This window comes from Notolepis coatsorum (assembly GCF_963971535.1).
Source record: "Notolepis coatsorum genome assembly, chromosome: 3".
Taxonomy (NCBI): domain Eukaryota; kingdom Metazoa; phylum Chordata; class Actinopteri; order Aulopiformes; family Paralepididae; genus Notolepis; species Notolepis coatsorum.
The window spans coordinates 202479926-202497668 of NC_140167.1; the positions used below are offsets into that span (position 1 = coordinate 202479926).

The 17743-nt window shown below is 41.0% G+C and overlaps 1 protein-coding gene across 1 annotated transcript in view; it reads right to left on the bottom strand.

Moving 5' to 3' along the window:
• Nucleotides 1–17103, bottom strand: part of LOC311224540 (uncharacterized protein) — a 29030-nt gene extending 11927 nt beyond the window's left edge. The window contains exons 1-8 of the mRNA XM_084309572.1: nt 16968–17103; nt 14214–14410; nt 13970–14107; nt 11213–11351; nt 10906–11119; nt 8259–8400; nt 6521–6664; nt 3788–3853 (exon numbers count right to left, since the gene is read on the bottom strand). Of these exons, the coding sequence (XP_084165698.1) occupies nt 3788–3853; nt 6521–6664; nt 8259–8400; nt 10906–11119; nt 11213–11351; nt 13970–14107; nt 14214–14410; nt 16968–17087 (1160 nt within the window). The 5' untranslated portion in view covers nt 17088–17103. The remainder of the gene's footprint in view (nt 1–3787; nt 3854–6520; nt 6665–8258; nt 8401–10905; nt 11120–11212; nt 11352–13969; nt 14108–14213; nt 14411–16967) is intronic.
• Between the last annotated feature and the right edge of the window lie 640 nt (nt 17104–17743).

The window sequence follows — 17743 nt, forward strand, 5'->3', positions numbered from 1 at the left end:
ACCAGCAATGACATTGTACGTGTGCCTACCCTTTATCCTTTTACAGGCCAATGCAGCTTTCTGACATTGTAAAGTAGTGGGGTTTATCCAGTGAGATGTTATCCCGAGGAAGCCTTTGTTGTGGACGGACCAAATGTCTGCGGTGGTCGAGATGTAGTCCAGCCCCTCAAACCTTTTCTTTAGCTAATTTTCCATTTTTGTATGAGTGGGATGAGTCCGGGTCTTTAGCGTCAGACTCAGCTACTAGCTTCGTTGAAGCATGTTCTTTCTCCTGGTGCTTCAACAGATTTGAATTGCTGTTTTGGGCAGTAGATAGGATCTTTGAGCCAAGTCACAATTTACATTTAACTAAAACGTTATTTTCTTTGTGCTCGACAAAAGAGAAATAGTGAGAATATCTCCATGTGTAAAAACTCGACTTAGTGGGCGCCGCCATGACAGTCTAGACTAGAGTAAACACAAACATGCCCACAACGTGTCTCTGCATGTGACACAGGAGTCAGGACTGTGCTGCAGCTCGCTACCACTCGCCAATCTACATAAAAATAACACAGTCACGTCATTTAGTAACAGTAATTGAGTTACTGAATTAAAAAAAGTTATGCGTTAGAGTACTAGTTAGTTACTGCCAAAAGTAATGGCGTTACTGTAACACGTTACTTTTAAGTTTGTAACGAGTTAGTCCCAACACTGATTATCACCAATAGATGTTGCCAAAATGTGGATATTGCAGATATCTATACTATTTTAAAACTGACCTCATCATGGTTATTTGAGATTGCTAGCAGATTACCACTTTAACCATGACCTCATCATGGCAATTTGAGATTGCTAACAGATCTTGTATCTCAATGGGACTTCCTGGTTAAAATAAAGGTTAAATAAAAAATAAAGAATTACCACTTTAACCATGACCTCTCCATGGCTATTTGAGATTGCTAGCAGCTTGCCAGGCTATTCACTACATCAGTAGCTCTCAACTGTTGAGACGGTTCGCAAACCTCAAATTGATATGCATTACAGTACGACCCCATTTAATACAAATTTCTCTCAGGGACCCCCATCTGAGAAGATGGTTATTGTTAGAAATTATCAATAAAATAGTTTCCCCATAACTATCCTATCATATTGTAGTTGAGGACAGTGGAGGGATAACTATCTGAATTGTCATTCTTTATACACTCTCATCAAGTTGACTTCTAGGCAACTAAATAATAGTGAAATCAGAATGTTTAATGGGCACCCCCTAGAACCCCCTCAAGGTTGCCTGGGGGTCCCTGGATCCATGTTGAGAACCACTGCACTACATAATAACTACTTCCTTACCAGTATGATCCTCCAACTCATACAAACATCTATAATACACTCCCAACTTGCCTACAGAGACAGTATTCAGAGAAACACATACAGATGCAGCACTCAAAAATCAAACCTCTCCTGCTCATCTCCCGCTCCTCTCCTGCCTCTCCTGCTGTGATTTTGTGACTCCTATTTCACACCTCCACTGCCTCCCACAGGCTGGGGAGGTTTTCATCTTAAATTTGTATTCGTCCCAAATGTCCCAGCTCCATCCGATTCCTTAGCTTTTTTCACTCTTTACTTATCATGCATTGCAACCAGGGCTTGACATTAACCTTTTGGCTCACTAGCCACTGTGGCTAGTGGTTTTCCAAAGTCACTAGCCACTCAGCATTTTCACCAGCCAAAAATCCCCAAACACGCCGATCATAACCCAACAATGGTAATAATGTGATTATTAAAATGGACATGTGAAAATGGGCTCCAGACTAACTTTTTTCACCACCGTGATGAATGAGAGACCTCCTCCAATGTACAGTTTCTACGTCAAATGTATACACTCTTTTCTGGACACTTTTTGTATCACGAACAGTACTGTATTGCAAATCTGGTATGTCATAAATGGATAGATGTAGCAGTACTGTCTATCTGTATGTCATGTATGTCATTATATGTCCTGATTAATTGAAAATGGGGGACCCTGATGTAAACAAGACAAAAGTCTTTCTCTGGTCTGCATCCCCTTAACAATTGTATGTATTGAGCCGTACTGTACTGTACCCATTCTGCAATCTGTTAATACAGTTTTCAATCAATCAATCAATCAGAGAGAGAGAGAGAGAGAGAGAGAGAGAGAGAGAGAGAGAGAGAGAGAGAGAGAGAGAGAGAGAGAGACAGAGAGAGAGGCAGAGAGAGAGACAGAGAGAGAGGGAGAGAGACAGAGAGAGAGACAGAGACAGAGAGAGAGAGTGAATGAATGAATGAAAAACTTTATTTAACAGATTGCAGAATGGGTACAAAACAGTACGGCTCAATACATACAATTGTTAAGGGGATGCAGACCTGAGAAAGACTTTTGTCTTGTTTCCATCAGGGTCCCCCATTTTCAATTCATATATAGAGAGAGAGAGAGAGAGAGAGAGAGAGAGAGAGAGAGAGAGAGAGAGAGAGAGAGAGAGAGAGAGAGAGAGAGAGAGAGAGAGAGAGAGAGAGAGAGAGAGAGAGAGAGAAAGAGAGCACGTAGGTTCTAGGTTGAATCAATTGATGAACAATGTCGCCGTTGGAACGTTTCATTATAAGCGTCTTGCAAGTTGCAGCGCTGGTTAAGATATGAAAATACTTGCCAGTAGTGTAAGGATGCATTAGCCATTAGCTAGCTTACTTACAGAGACTTGTGGAGGTTGTAGGCAGCTGTGTTCAACAAGCCCGCCAGCTTGATTGGCAGAAAACGGGTCGATAAATGAACGACGGCGCGACTCAGTGTGAAAATAACTTTGAAGAGAGGTTTCAGGTTTCACCACCTGGCTCTTTTGTTTATTCTGTCATTCAGCATCAGGGTGATGATCAAAGCCAATCAGAGGCAGATCAGGGCTGGTCTTTGCATAATGAACGTGTTATATCCAATCAAAGGCAGAGATTTATTTTTATTTTTAGAACGCACGGGGAAAAAGACACTAAACACACACACATGAACACACACACATACACACACACATACACACAGACAGACCTTTAAGCCACTAGCCACTGGGGCGGGTAGAATGACAGAGGTACACGCCACAGGGGAATTCTAACGGCATCTGGCGGGTGGGCAGGTGCCAATATCAAGCCCTGATTGCAACACTAATATATGGTCAGTACCCCAAGTCAGACTGCCCATATACAAATTATCTTGGGGGTCTGAGGGCAGTAGCCACTGACCCCCTCCCTGGGGAAGCACTTAAGTTAAGTACCCCCCGTTTGTTCACGTTTAGACCCAGCCACCAGCCCCCGCAAATTAACACCTGAGTGCTAGACTTAAGTGGCACAAGCAGCACACAAGCAGCACAATTGGTTTGATTTTTGAGTGCTGCATCTGTATGAGTGCACGCTTACCAACTGTTTCACCTGTTTTACTGCAACACTACTATCACCGACATCTAAGAAGGGAGATCCCCCCTTGAACGGCCCTTCTAAAGTGTCTCTCCTCCAAATTGCCTGTGGTGCATTTTTTCCTATTGCTAGCTTTTAGTGAGTTTTTCCTTACCTTCGTGTGGGGTATGTCTGGGAGTGTTGCATTCATTTATTTTATTTATAAAAAAAAATTGGACTTTATAGTGTTTTTGTTTTGTTCTTGATTTATTGTGATGTTTCTTCTTGACTTGTATAAAGAAGACGTATCCGGCCCATGGGGACATTAACGTGTGTTGTCGGGCCTTACAAATACATTTGATTTGATTTGAAACATTTTCCTAGACACAATGTAGAAAGAAAGAAGAAGGTAACTTACTGTGCAGAAACTGTGGGATTGTAGCTGTGGTGGTGACTGGCTGGAGATGGACTGGGCACGCCGTTCCTGAGTCATTAGAAAATACATCTATTATAAACCTTGTGTTTTTTACTTTTTTTATATGATTGAATAAGAACAGCTATTCCCTACAATCATATTGTTAAGGCCTATTTATTTATTTGCATTTACAAAAAAAATTGCAGATTGGCAGAAGGGGCATTATTGCAATTTGACATTAATGCTTCTTAACACTAGCACAGCCATGGAGAAAATGACACTAATTCCCGCCGGGAACGGGTCAGAAGACCTGACAGCCTTTAGAATGGAGATGGGAGGGAGAGAAGGGAGGGAGGGTCAATGAGGGAGGGAGGGAGGGAGGGAGGGAGGGAGGGAGGGAGGGAGGGAGGGAGGGAGATGAAGTGAGAAGGAGGGAGAGGGAGGTATAGAGAGAGGGAGAGAGAGAGAGAGAGGGGGAGGGAGAGGGACGGAGAGAGAGGGAGGGAGGGAGAGAAAGGGAGGGGGGAGAGAAAGGGAGAGAGAGAAAGGGAGGGAGAGAGTGAAAGGGAGGGAGGGAGGGTCAAGGAGGGAGGGAGGTGGCCGCTCAGCAGAAATAGCTGAAATAACGTTCTAATTCCATTTTCCTGAAGACATTTAGAAATTTCAGAAACCGTGCCAGATAAAACTGGTACTTTTAGGAAAAGTCATTGAGTGACAGAGCTGGAGCTCGACCGAGAGACAAGGATACATTTAGTCATGTGACCCCTTGTCGGCTGTGCTAGTGTTAAATGTCTGGAGGAAATACTGAGGAGCTCAGGGTCCTGAAGAACATCAAGGAGCTCAAGGAAAGGGTGGGGATTAACAGGCCCGGACTGGCCATCGGGAGCACCGGGAGTTTTCCCCGTGGCCTGGCCTGCACAGATACAAACAAAATTATTATTATATTTAAAAAAAATAATAATAATAATGTATTATTATTATTATAATTTTTTTTTGCAAGGCCATTGTTTCTAGTTGTGGCTGCGCGATAGTTAGATAGCCTAGGTGGGTGGGGAACAACCAGGATTTCACTGTCTGCGACAGAGTTGGAGAACTATCTCTCTTGACTCTCTCCCTCTCGGGGCTCACACACACACACAAATGGAGCCGTGCTGCCGCTTGTGATTGGTGGAGGCGGGACCAGGCGATACAACTGATTGACAGCGGAGGCGGCGAATGGAATGGCAGATGGCTTTCTGCAGAATAACAGCCAGGCAGTGAGCCAGGTAGTGAGGGACTCGGGAGAGATACAGTAGAGCGAAAGTCAATTAACGTTGATGTCAAGATGGACAGTGGAAGAAAGAGAAAGGGTGGAGGAGAGAGGGATAAAACAAAGAAAAAGAAAGGCCCTTACAGCAGATGCTGCTAAATCCGGCAACATTTATCAAATGTTTTCTTGCACCAAGGTCAAGGAACCAGCAGGTTAGTCAGTGATCAAAATAAGCCATGCAATGCATCATCTCCCCTGTCAAAACAAAAGCCCAATGTTAAATCTGCCAAGAAACAAATAATTTAACCCTTGTGTCTGAAAACTAAAGGGGGACTAAATTGAAAAACGCCATAAAAAGAATATATGTTAAAATAATTTCCCACTTTCTTTTCCATAAATATTTTATTCAACTTCTGATTAAAAATGAAATACTCCCACTTTTCTGAAAGGAGTTGTTAAATCTGACATTACAAAAAACAATATGTGGTGGTTATGATCGGGCTGAAGTTGAATAAACAATTTATGAAAGAAAGAGTAAAAAAAAATCCAAGATAATTCAAAGATTACACACCTTTGCCACATATATTGGCTACAAGTTATCAAAAAAATAAGAATCTGATCAGACACAAGGGTTAAGTTGTTGTTCCCTTTCTAATTTCCTCAAAAACATCTATCTAGTTAATGTGATCAATATTATTTGACAATTGATGCTTTTTGTTGGAAATTTCAGTCAGTGAGCTCATACTTTGAGCTCATTTTATAGTTAAAATTATTGAGACAACGCAATCTTCTGTCTTCGTTGTGCGATACATGTGTTACTATTCTGGCAGTGGCTACTGTTATTATAGTATTGTAATGAAAGGTCTGTTATTTAATGTTTGTGTAAAGGGCTATTTAACTGTTGATGGGTAGTGCATCAGTAAACTGAATATGGTATTGTGCTCTTGCTCAATGGTATGAATATGGTATTTGAATAGGTGGAGAGGGTTAACTGTATTATAATAGTAAATAGAAAAATATGTTGTGCTCTTGCTTTTTTCTTTTTGAAGGTGGAGAGAGTAGCATTGCTAGTGCCATAACAGTTTTATTTGAGTTTCATAACAGTACATTGTACTAAGCAATTGTTGGCTCATTCGTTTGTGATTCACATGCACTAAAATTCACCAGAATGCAGGAAATTAAGTCTTTGTAACTAAAAATGTCCTGGTGGGGGACCCCAGACCCCCCGCTTAAAAAGTGGCTTGACTGGGGCTATATTTCATGCTATATCCCCCGGTATGAATTATTTCCCCAGTCCGGCCCTGGGGATGAATATCACCAAACCAAACGTAAGTTCAACTGTGTCATCATCACTGCCAGGTCACAGTACAACCCCAGGCTGGAGAATCAGTTTGCCAACGACTCACACAGTTTAGACTCTCTCACACACACTTCTAAAATGTGGGGATGCTGCATCTTTCTTGGAAGAAAATAAATATAATGCTCACCCAGTTACTGACTGAGCGACAAAGCAAATGGGGAAATGGTCTCCCAGGTCCTCTTCAACAGGAGTCCATCTGATAACATACTCATCATGTGTGGTCCTGTGCTTGGTGATGTTAAGAGGTCCACTGATGCGGACATCATATACTCTGTAGACAAAGATGAAACAAACATGTCCCGATTTTATTATAATCACTGACTTTTTTGTATATCTGGCTTACTAAATGCAGATATTTGCCAACACCAGCCTACATTGAATTGAATTGAATTGAATTGAAAACCTTTATTTATCCCGAGGGGAGATTCAGATGTCCTTTACAGCATTAACAGCATAACAGCAATTTAAAAACAGCAATTAAAAAACAGTTTATACATAACATACATAACATACACTTATTAGTTGTTAAAAACAAGATGGACAAGTACACAGGGATAAAAAAAAGAGCTAAAATAGGACTAAAAAGAGCTTAAAAAAGTGGTGAAAAAGAAAATAATTGTTTTTACGATTAATTGCGAATATTTTCATGTTGAACTATAGATGAGATCCTTCCTTCCCAGCCCTTCCCAGAGACAGTCGCATTTCTCTCCTCTCCCCAGGCTCCTCAAGGCCATTCCTACTGCCGCCTCTACTGCTCCATGAAGCTCTGTGCTTCGTGCCGGTTGCCGGACTATACTCAAATCAACTCGAAATGGATCTAATCAGTGGATTGCTTATTTTCGTCAAGAAGCAGAATAAGGCTAACCCTCTCTGCCTTTTGCGACATCATAATCGGGCTACCAACTTGAAGACGTGGTCATTTTTGGATTATCGAAGCTTTTGGACTGCAATAAGAAGATTTTGGATCTGTTTACCGCGGACATACCAAAATGAACTGATTAAGACACTTGGACACTTGGACTAATGCATTCAGTCAGTTGTTAAAACTCACTCCACTCAAATCAATAGAGTTATATTTCACTCTACTCAAATCAAATTTAAAGTGACGTGGCTGGGAGAAATGTTGCCAGTTCAGCCAAAACAAATTCCTGGACCAAGGTCGAATCAGGGAGCTGCTAGAGTCGAAAGCCCTCTGGCAGATAAGAGTGGCAAGCGGCCCCGCCCACCCCCAATCCCTATACCCAATCCCCCCTCCCGCGTGTACGCCCGGCGCCTATCCCACGTGATGGTGACGGCAGCCGACTAGTACGCATGCTGGAGGGGGGAGCCTAAGACTGTCTCATCACCAAAGTCCTATCCCCCAGCTGACGGCATTGTAGTTAGTGTCATAAATCCCCGCCCCTCCCGTTTCTGCAATTGTGGTTTCTGGACAATCTCTCCTCCCTCCCTCCCGCCTGGCGCAACAACACCCCGGTGTTGCTGCAGCCGACAATCGCATATGGTGTCTCAGGCATTCTGTAGTCGACATGTGTCAACAAATGTACATGCCTGTTTGAATTTATGGTGTGCCATTGTTACTGTAAAAATGTAATGATTGTGATATGATGTTGTTAATGAGACGATGAGCTGTATGTGTATGTCACTGGAATTTCCCCGTGAGGGATTAATAAAAGATACCATTATCCTTATCCTTAGATTGTGGATGAATACGCACAGAAAGGTACACCATGCAAATAGTAATGCTTTATTTGTTTTAAACGAGACGATTTAGAAATGGTCAATGGGGAATTACATTGCGTTTTTAAGATGGTGGACCGGCCGGAAACAGCAATAACGTAACCACTACACCTCCCTATTTCCCTTACATTGCGTTTGTAGCTTGTGCTTTGACTCTTATCTCCACCTCCTGGTTGACTTCAGCATGGAGTCGCTCCCCATTTCTGGGTGTTGGGTGCAGGAACTTGGGAAAATATACTCCATCAACGCAAGATGGAGCAGCTGAATCCACTGCAATTCAAATGAAGATAAATGTAAACACCAAGATACATGCTTCCCTGCATATAACCAGTAGCCTGTTTAAGCCCTAGCCATATTTTCAGAAAATTTGCCTAAAAGTACATACCTAGGTAAATGGAAGATTTCTCCACTTCTACAAGGTTAATTTGCATGTTTTTGGTATCTAGGGACATCTATAAACCTCAGGGAATGTATTCCCAGTGTCACATATATTGTGTATGTTACTATGCTTGAGTAAATTGTAATGAACCAAAGGAGAATATCAATTATTATTATTATACTTTTTTTCCATCTTTCACGGTGAATAACACTATGCTAACATTGACCAGAATTGCCACTGAGCTCATTCAGCACCTTCTTGAGATCAAATGTACAAAATATCAAAGCAAATGATGATTTACAGGAGGTTTTGTAGATACAGTACAGAATTTTGCCATCCGGACACATGGCCATTGAAATATGAATATAGAATATAAAATATCAGGCCTATAAATGACCTTATTGTGGCCAAGTCATACATCTATGAATCGGGCCTAATCTCTTCTTTCCAATGGCAGAGTTAAATCTGGATTTAGTAAACAGAAATGTGAGTAAACACGTATACAGTATGTGTGTGTGTGCCAGGAGTGCTCCTTATGCATCCTCACCAAGCCACCTGCATAAGCTATAGATTTATAAAGAATTTGTTGAACTTATCCTTTGTGTCTATTGTCATTTGTGTGAACAGTAAGATGAGCAGTGGCATGTTTGTTCACTGGCTCCTACGATGTGCACACTAAGCAATGTAATACATAAATAAAACCAACAATAAAGAACAAGACGGTATATGGACTATTAGTCGATTCCACTATAGCTATATCCGTGAGATTTGTTTGAATTCTTATTTATTTATTTCACAATACCTCGTTGAGTCATGACTATAATGCAAAACGTAATTGTTAATGATACAAATTTTGTCGTATTTATTATTATTATAATTATTGAATTCCAAGGATGTCTGTAGAATCGACGTGAATGTAATCACCATGATTTCACCCAAATTAAGCCCTTAGAAACACGGGCACACACTAGTCTGTCCGACTTATGACTTAAATCCTGTTTGTAGCTATGAACGAATCTGTAAGGGTCCACAATTCCCAAGACCTTTCTCCCCTGTCTGTACTCCTCAAGAGCCCCCACTTTTTCACATTCTCTCCCATGGTCTCCCTCCACTCATGAACAATATTCCTCCGCCTGCTGGACAATTCTCAACATTGCACCTTGTACATTTATTTCTGCTCAAACTGTCTGTCTTTCTGAGTGTTCTCACCATCCTGCTGTCTATCCCTGTGTACCTATTGCCCCTTGTTTTCTCTTGTCTGGTATAGCTTGATTATTGTCTTTAGTGTTTTGTCCCCAGTATGTTTTGTGATTATTCAGTATTTTACCTCCTTAGTGTCCTTGCCTGTTATTCTGTTGTTTGCATTGTTTCCCCTGCCTTAGTCTTGTGGTGTTCAGTGTGGTATTTGTATTTCGGCCCTGTGTTGTATTGTGTTCTAGTATAGTTTATTCCCCTGTGGTTAGTCCTACCTTCCCTCTCAGGTGTGTCTTGTTACCAAATACCCCCTTGTGTTAATCAGCCTGTGTATTTATGCCTGTGTTGTCTCCCGGTGGCGTCATTGCGTTTCCTGCCTTGTTGCCCTTGGTCAGTTCCTGCCGTTTGCGGATTAGTTCTTGTCTCCCTGTGTATCCTGGCTCTCTCACCTGCTAATGTTTTTGCACCGTGTGCCTCTCCAGCTTTGCTGTATTTTGTTTTCGTTTATTTTATAGTTTCTCAGTTTAGTGTCGTTACTGTTTGTTTTGGCTTTCTTTATTTTTCAAGTGTCTCTCCTGTGAGTATTTACAGCACCGTCTTGTGACGTGTCATTTGTTTTGTACATTTTTGGAGACTTGCTCTCACCTTGCTTTTCATTTTCCAAGTGTCTCGAATTAAAGGAGCAGTGCTCATATTCGACAATCTACATCTACCTCTCCCTCGTCTCTGTTTGCGTTTGGGTCCTCTGCCAACACAATCCCTAACAGAATCTCCGTAATGAAACTGTTCAATCATGCCAAAATCGGCCCGAGAAGTTCGTATGTCGAGTTACGAAGAAATTTGTTCATAACTTTCTCGTAAGTCCATTCGAGCATGAGGTCCATTATCTTTACCAGATAATCGACCATATAATTGTATCTAACTGCTCCAAAATACAGTATACTATTGATTGATTGATTGATTGAAAATTGTATTAACAGATTGCAGAATGGGTACAATACAGTACGGCTCAATACACACAATTGTTATTAAGGGGATGCAGCCCAGAGAAAGACTTTCATCTTGTTTACATCAGGGTCCCCCATTTTCAATTCATCATAAAATCACTACCTGAGCTTTACCAAGACATTGTATCTTTCTATTTATCAATCATACGCTGTGTATAAAATGCCATGCAAGCACAGCAGGAGAGGATGACTTACCAAGGAGAGAGAACTGCAAAGGAAGTTTACTGAGGGGAGGAGAGGAGGCAGTCGGCCTAGTTGTGGTAGTAGATGTACTCAGTGGAGACCTGACAGATGAAGAACCATTTGTGTAGGCCAGGGAGATGTTATGTGTTGGGAAGTCCTCCACCACCATCTCAAATCCATAGACACCAGGTCTCAAGGTGTGGTTATAGTGTAATGTGCAGGAGCCCTAAAAAAGGTTAGATACTGCAGTTGGTTGAAGCAAAAAAAAAAAAAAAAAAGTATTTGATACGGCACTGAACATATTGATTTGCTAACCAACCTGATTAATGTGAAATCCTGAGGGTTGGCTGCACCTGTTACACTCTGTTCCTCTGGCAGTTCCATATCTGCACAAGACCTGGTCCCCATCCGGGTCAAAGGCCATCAGGTTGTATAATCTTGGGCAATTCTGACGAACTCTGAATACATTTGTTAACACAAGCAGAAGGTAACAGTTAGTCACCTGAATAGAAGTCCAAGAGTCACTTACAGACAAGAATAAAATCAGAAGGTTGGAAAAAGCAACCAACTCTGTATGTGCAGTGGTGCGTTGGTGATTTCATACCTGGTTGCACTGTGTTTTAATGACGCCACGTGCACGCGCATAAATGTTCCCTCGGGTGCGCACAGAATAAAGACAATGCCTAATTGCCTATAGGAATGGAATGTAACACATTTCATTCACAAGTTGTGTGAATGTATCTGAGGATGTATTAACACACCTGACGACCTGAGCTATTGTTATGCAAAGTAGCCAGGTGGTTACTTGGCGAGTTGGCGCATCAGTCGAGTGCAGTGCATTCCTGCATGTGTGCACGCGCGTGCTTCTGCTCACAGACCCGTGACCAACGCACCCCTGTGTATGTGGAGCATGACACACTACCCCAAGTGCCTTATCATGATAAGCATTTATCCATGTCAGAATTCTAGAAAGACAATGTGGAAATGACTGTTCAGTTCAGTCAGTATTTGTGAACAGGCACCACGACTCTCTCCTAAAGCTAGAAATCAGCAATGCTAGAATATAAACCAAATTTGCATTTCATTGTCAGATTTTACATTCTGTGACATCACCAGTTAGAGGGTTCTCTATCTGATTTCTAGCCTTGGGAAAGAGTGGTGCATGTTCACAAATACTGACTCAACTGTTCTTGGGCACAGGAAGGACACAGTATATGAATTCTTAAATGGGTGGCATTCCCCTTTAAGCAATTATTTTTAAGAGGGATACAAGATGGCTGCCACAAAACATTTGGTGGACGCGGGCAAATACTGCGGCATGGTCATGCTGGACCTACAAAAGGCCTTCGACACTGTCAATCACACCATTCTGATTGACAAGCTAAAAGCAATTGGTTTTGATAGTTTATCAGTGAGCTGGATACAATCCTACCTGGAGGGGAGGGAACAGATGGTGGAAGTAAACGGTACACTATCCCCCCCCCTCACAGTGAGCTGTGGTGTTCCACAAGGAAGCATACTAGGACCGCTACTATTCCTAATTTATGCAAATGACATGTCGTCAGCTTGTGACTGCAACTTGTTCCTGTTTGCGGACGACTCAGCCCTGCTGGTCTCTGACAAGAACAAGTTACAGGTTGAAAAAGCCCTCAGCTCGGAACTAGGCAAAATCTGCATATGGCTCGCCGACAACAAACTATCATTACACATGGGCAAAACAGAGTCCATTCTCTTCGGTTCAAATAACAAACTCAGCAAGACCGACGGCTTCTCGGTTACAGTGGGTGACAATATTATCACAAGGAAAGATGAAATTACCTACCTGGGTTCCATCCTAGAGGCTAATCTTTCCTGTGACAAAATGGCATCCAATGTAATAAAAAAAGTCAACCAACGAACGCGATTCTTGTACCGGATCTCCGCTCTGGTAAACAAGAATACCCTGAAGACTCTAGCAGGAGCACTCATTCAAGGGTACTACGACTATGCTTGCACCTCATGGTACCAAAGCACCTCAAAGGCACTAAAAAACAAATTACAAACATCTCAAAACAAGCTAGTCAGACTACTACTTGACCTGACTCCTAGAACCCACCTCACCCCTGCCCACTTTGACAACCTAGGATGGCTTAGAGTAGACGACAGAGTACAGCAACTTGCAATGGGCCTGGTCTACAAGATACACTACGCGACCAAGGTACCCATGTACATGTCAAAATACTTCCCAAAGGTCAGTGAATACCACGATCACAACACCAGAGGGAGCTCCACAAATCATGTAAAACCCAGATTCGGATCAAACAAGGGACTAAACACGTTTCGCAATTATGCCACATCAATGTGGAACGCCCTGCCTAAAGCTGTAAAGGAATGTGAATCACTACCCACCTTCAAAAACACTCTCAAAAAACACCTACGTGAGACTGCAATTCGAAACTGGCCCCTACAAATGTCCTAACCTAGTTGTACAGTAAATGACCAAGTAAGGCTTTGTCAGTATTCCAATGTACAGTGTAAAATGTGTGTGTGTCCCCTTCCCAACCCCCCCCCCCCCCCCCCCCCCCACCTCCAATGTACAGCCCTCACCCAACCCCACCCCACCCAACCAACCTCCTCCAATGTACAGTTTCTATGCCAAATGTATATACACTCCTTTTCTGGACACTTTTGTATCACAAACAGTACTGTATTTGCAAATCTGATATGTCATAAATGTATAGATGTAGCAGTACTGTCTATCTGTATGTCATGTATGTCATATATGTTATGATGAATTGAAAATGGGGGACCCTGATGTAAACAAGTCGAAAGTCTTTCTCTGGTCTGCATCCCCTTAACAATTGTATGTATTGAGCTGTACTGTACTGTACCCATTCTGCAATCTGTTAATAAACTTTTCAATCAATCAATCAATCAATCATGTGTCATTTCTAATCAAATGGTTACCTTGTATTCTATGTATTCCAAAAAATGGCATTTTCTTATTTCAGGTTAGTAGGCCTATGGTATTTGAAATGATGACCCGAGGCAAAAGGTTTCAGTATGAAGAAATACTCTGAGAAATTAATTCCATTACCGTAAGAAAGGAAAAATGGCGATATCTGGAGATCTGTTTGGTTCCCCAGTATCAGATCTTGTTCCCAAATCCACGTGTGTCAGTAGTCTCCATGATCCAACATTGTTAACCGTGGTGATCCAACAACAGCTTCTAGCGCTGGTGTGTTGATACATACAGAAGAAAACAGTCACATTCCATAAGTAAACATCATCACATCATAACTATAGTCTTATAATTCCATCATCTGAGTGAAATGACCCACCTCAGTTCAAAAGGACTGTTAGTTTGAACAACTCTTGTCACGACTCTCTCGGATTCACACCACGAATTTTGTCCAGATTCGCCGTCGATTGTTCCGATTTGAACCCTGACTATAAACCCACAGTTGCCATGGGTACAGAAATTAAAACTGAATGGATGACACCCACCAAAAAAGGTCCACCTGAAGCGAAGATCCACCTGTGGAACAAGATCATTATGTGAATGTATAATAATGTAATAGGAGTTTCCTGACATTGTGTAAGTGAATAGAGAAGGGTTCCTGCTGTTACATATAGTTGGAGTGCACTTGGAGGACCAACATTTGTTACATTGCATTACCAGTTGGCTCCAACTGCAGAAAAGTCCAACCTCCTACTAGGAAGAATACAATGGAACCGCACTCAAAGTACAAATTCCAACTAGGAAACTTAAAAGTAGAATCTGTATTGTCCACAACCGTGGGCATGGACTGCTGCCAATTGGCAAATGGACTGCATTTATATAACAGCTTTTATCCAAAGCGCTTTACAACTTATGCCTCACATTCACCCATTCACTCACCCATTCACTCACCCATTCACTCACACATTCACTCACCCATTCACTCACACATTCACTCACCCATTCACTCACACATTCACTCACACATTCACTCACACATTCACTCACCCATTCACTCACACATTCACTCACCCATTCACTCACACATTCACTCACACATTCACTCACCCATTCACTCACCCATTCACTCACACATTCACTCACCCATTCACTCACACATTCACTCACCCATTCACTCACACATTCACTCACACATTCACTCACACATTCACTCACCCATTCACTCACACATTCACTCACCCATTCACTCACACATTCACTCACACATTCACTCACCCATTCACTCACACATTCACTCACCCATTCACTCACACATTCACTCACACATTCACTCACACATTCACTCACACATTCACTCACCCATTCACTCACACATTCACTCACACATTCACTCACCCATTCACTCACCCATTCACTCACACATTCACACACAGACGGCGGAGGCGACCATCATGCAGGATGCTGACCTGCTCATTAGGAGCAGTTAGGGATTAAGTGTCTTGCTCAAGGACACTTCAACACAGTTCCCGGGAGGAGCCGGAGTCGAACCCGGGAACCGTCTGATTACCAGACGACCGTTCTACCTCCTGAGCCACTGTCACCACATTTGTGCCCTCTGTCACCACAATTACTGGAGCACATAACGGCTGGTGAACTGTTAGGACTATCTGACTAATAAACACCAAGAGGAGCGTTGTCTCTTGAATAGTTCTGAAGCAGGTGTGTGTGCAGCGCTGTGGCAGCGAGACCCAAAGCAGTAGACTGAAAAGTGGCTAGAAGCTAAATATGCTTTGTAACAGAACAAAGCACTTTTTTTTTTTTTTTTTATATGTTTGCACAAATCTTACAGGAATTTCAATATATATATATATATTTTTTTTTAATATTTTATTTATAGCATTTTCGGTCAACGCAGGACCGACAGAGGAGAGAGGGTGACAGGGTTTGTATTTTTTTATTTTTATTTTTTATTTTTTTATAAACATACAAAACGAACAAATTATTTAACCACAGACATACCAAAAACAGACATATAAATAAAAAAATTATTACAAAAAGTAATATTATATACATATATACATATACATGTGTATGTGCGTCTATAGTATGTGCGTGTCTCAGATATGTGTACAGTATGTGTCTCAGATTGTGTAGGTCTCCGGTATGTGTATGAATGTGAGTGTGTGTGTCTCAGATGTGTATGTAAGTATGTGTCTCAGATATTTATGTGTGTATGTCTCAGATGTGTACATGTATGCCTCAGATGTGTGTATATCTCAGATATGTGTATGCAAGTGTGTGTGATTCAGATGTGTATGTGAATATATATGTGTATGTATGTCTCAGATATGTGGGTGTGTCTCAGATATGTGTATATGAGTATGTGTGCCTCAAATATGTATGTATCAGCTATGTGTATGAGAGTATGTGTGCCTCAAATATGTATGTATCAGCTATGTGTATAGAGTGTGTGTGCCTCATGTGAGAGTATGACATAACAATTGGCTAAGCCATAATCACACCAACCAGACATAGAATATATATACATGTACACAATACAAATAAAACACAGGTACCATCAGATCAGATCCTATTTCTCACAGTGATCATTGATATTACAGAAACAGAGCTTTTATTCGTCTCCAGGCCGTTCAGTTAGGTGTAAAAAGTGATCCCACACCTCAGCAAAGATATCCTCTCTCCCTGCAAATGTCACCCTTTCATATGATGCCGTCCGAAACATTAATTCCATACCAAGCATTCTTTGTAAATGTTCTTTATACAAAAAAAGTTTTTAGCTTCTGTTTTAAGGGTGCAACATTATCACTATTATCATTATTACTTTGCACTTTGTTCTATATTTTATTATTATTATTATTATTATTATTATTATTATTATTATTATTATTATTATTATTATTATTATTATTATTATTATTATTATTATTATTATTATTATTATTATTATTATTATTATTATTATTATTATTATAATCCTACCTACCTGTACCCCTCCATGCTGCAATTACACTTGAACTTCCCCAAGGGGATTAATAAAGGAAAACTTGACTTGACTATGCTATTAATTATTATTATTGTAATATTGTTAATATTATTAAGTTGAATCTCTCACCCTAAATGTTCCATCATTTATTCTTTTGGTGTTGAAGGTCGTGGAGCCGCCACCGTAATGACTTGCAGACGCCAATGAGGCCAGTAGCTGGATTAAGAACACCAGTGTAGAAGAAAACATGGTGCCTGAAACTCAACTCCCTGCTTCAAATATCTGGTGCTGTGTCTCTCATCCACCATCCTTTTATATAATCTCTCAGGTCACGACAGCACATTAGAATGCAGAATGACTTGTAACGTTAGTGCCTGTCAGTACAAAAATGACATTCCAGAATTGGAGGACATTTTCAGTCCCACCCATGAAATTCCAAACAATCCATGCACAAAATACTAAAACATGCACTTGTTATGTAAATTGTACTTGTCCTGAGACTAAATGTAAATATGGTTGTGGAAAAAGTGGTTCCAAAATATTATTTAAAATACCAAATAGCTCTTGAACACCCCCTAAAATGGCACTTTTCTCTTCTCCCACCTTCTTGATGACCAACTTGCATGTCCAATATAACATTTAAATATATGTTTTAAATATACTTTTTTGGTATTATATTGTTGATATATGTCTCTTGTAATTATAAAAACAATTTGTTTATTCATCAACATATTTTAAATAATAGTAATTATGCACTGAAGTTGTGTCCCACAACATGTGTGCAACCCTGTTACCGAAACCTATTTCACCTGATAGAGGGAAAAAAATAAAAACAGTGAGTCACATGACACAGGAAATGACATCATCAAGCCATCTGCTAACAAAATGGTTAGACCAAAGGTAAG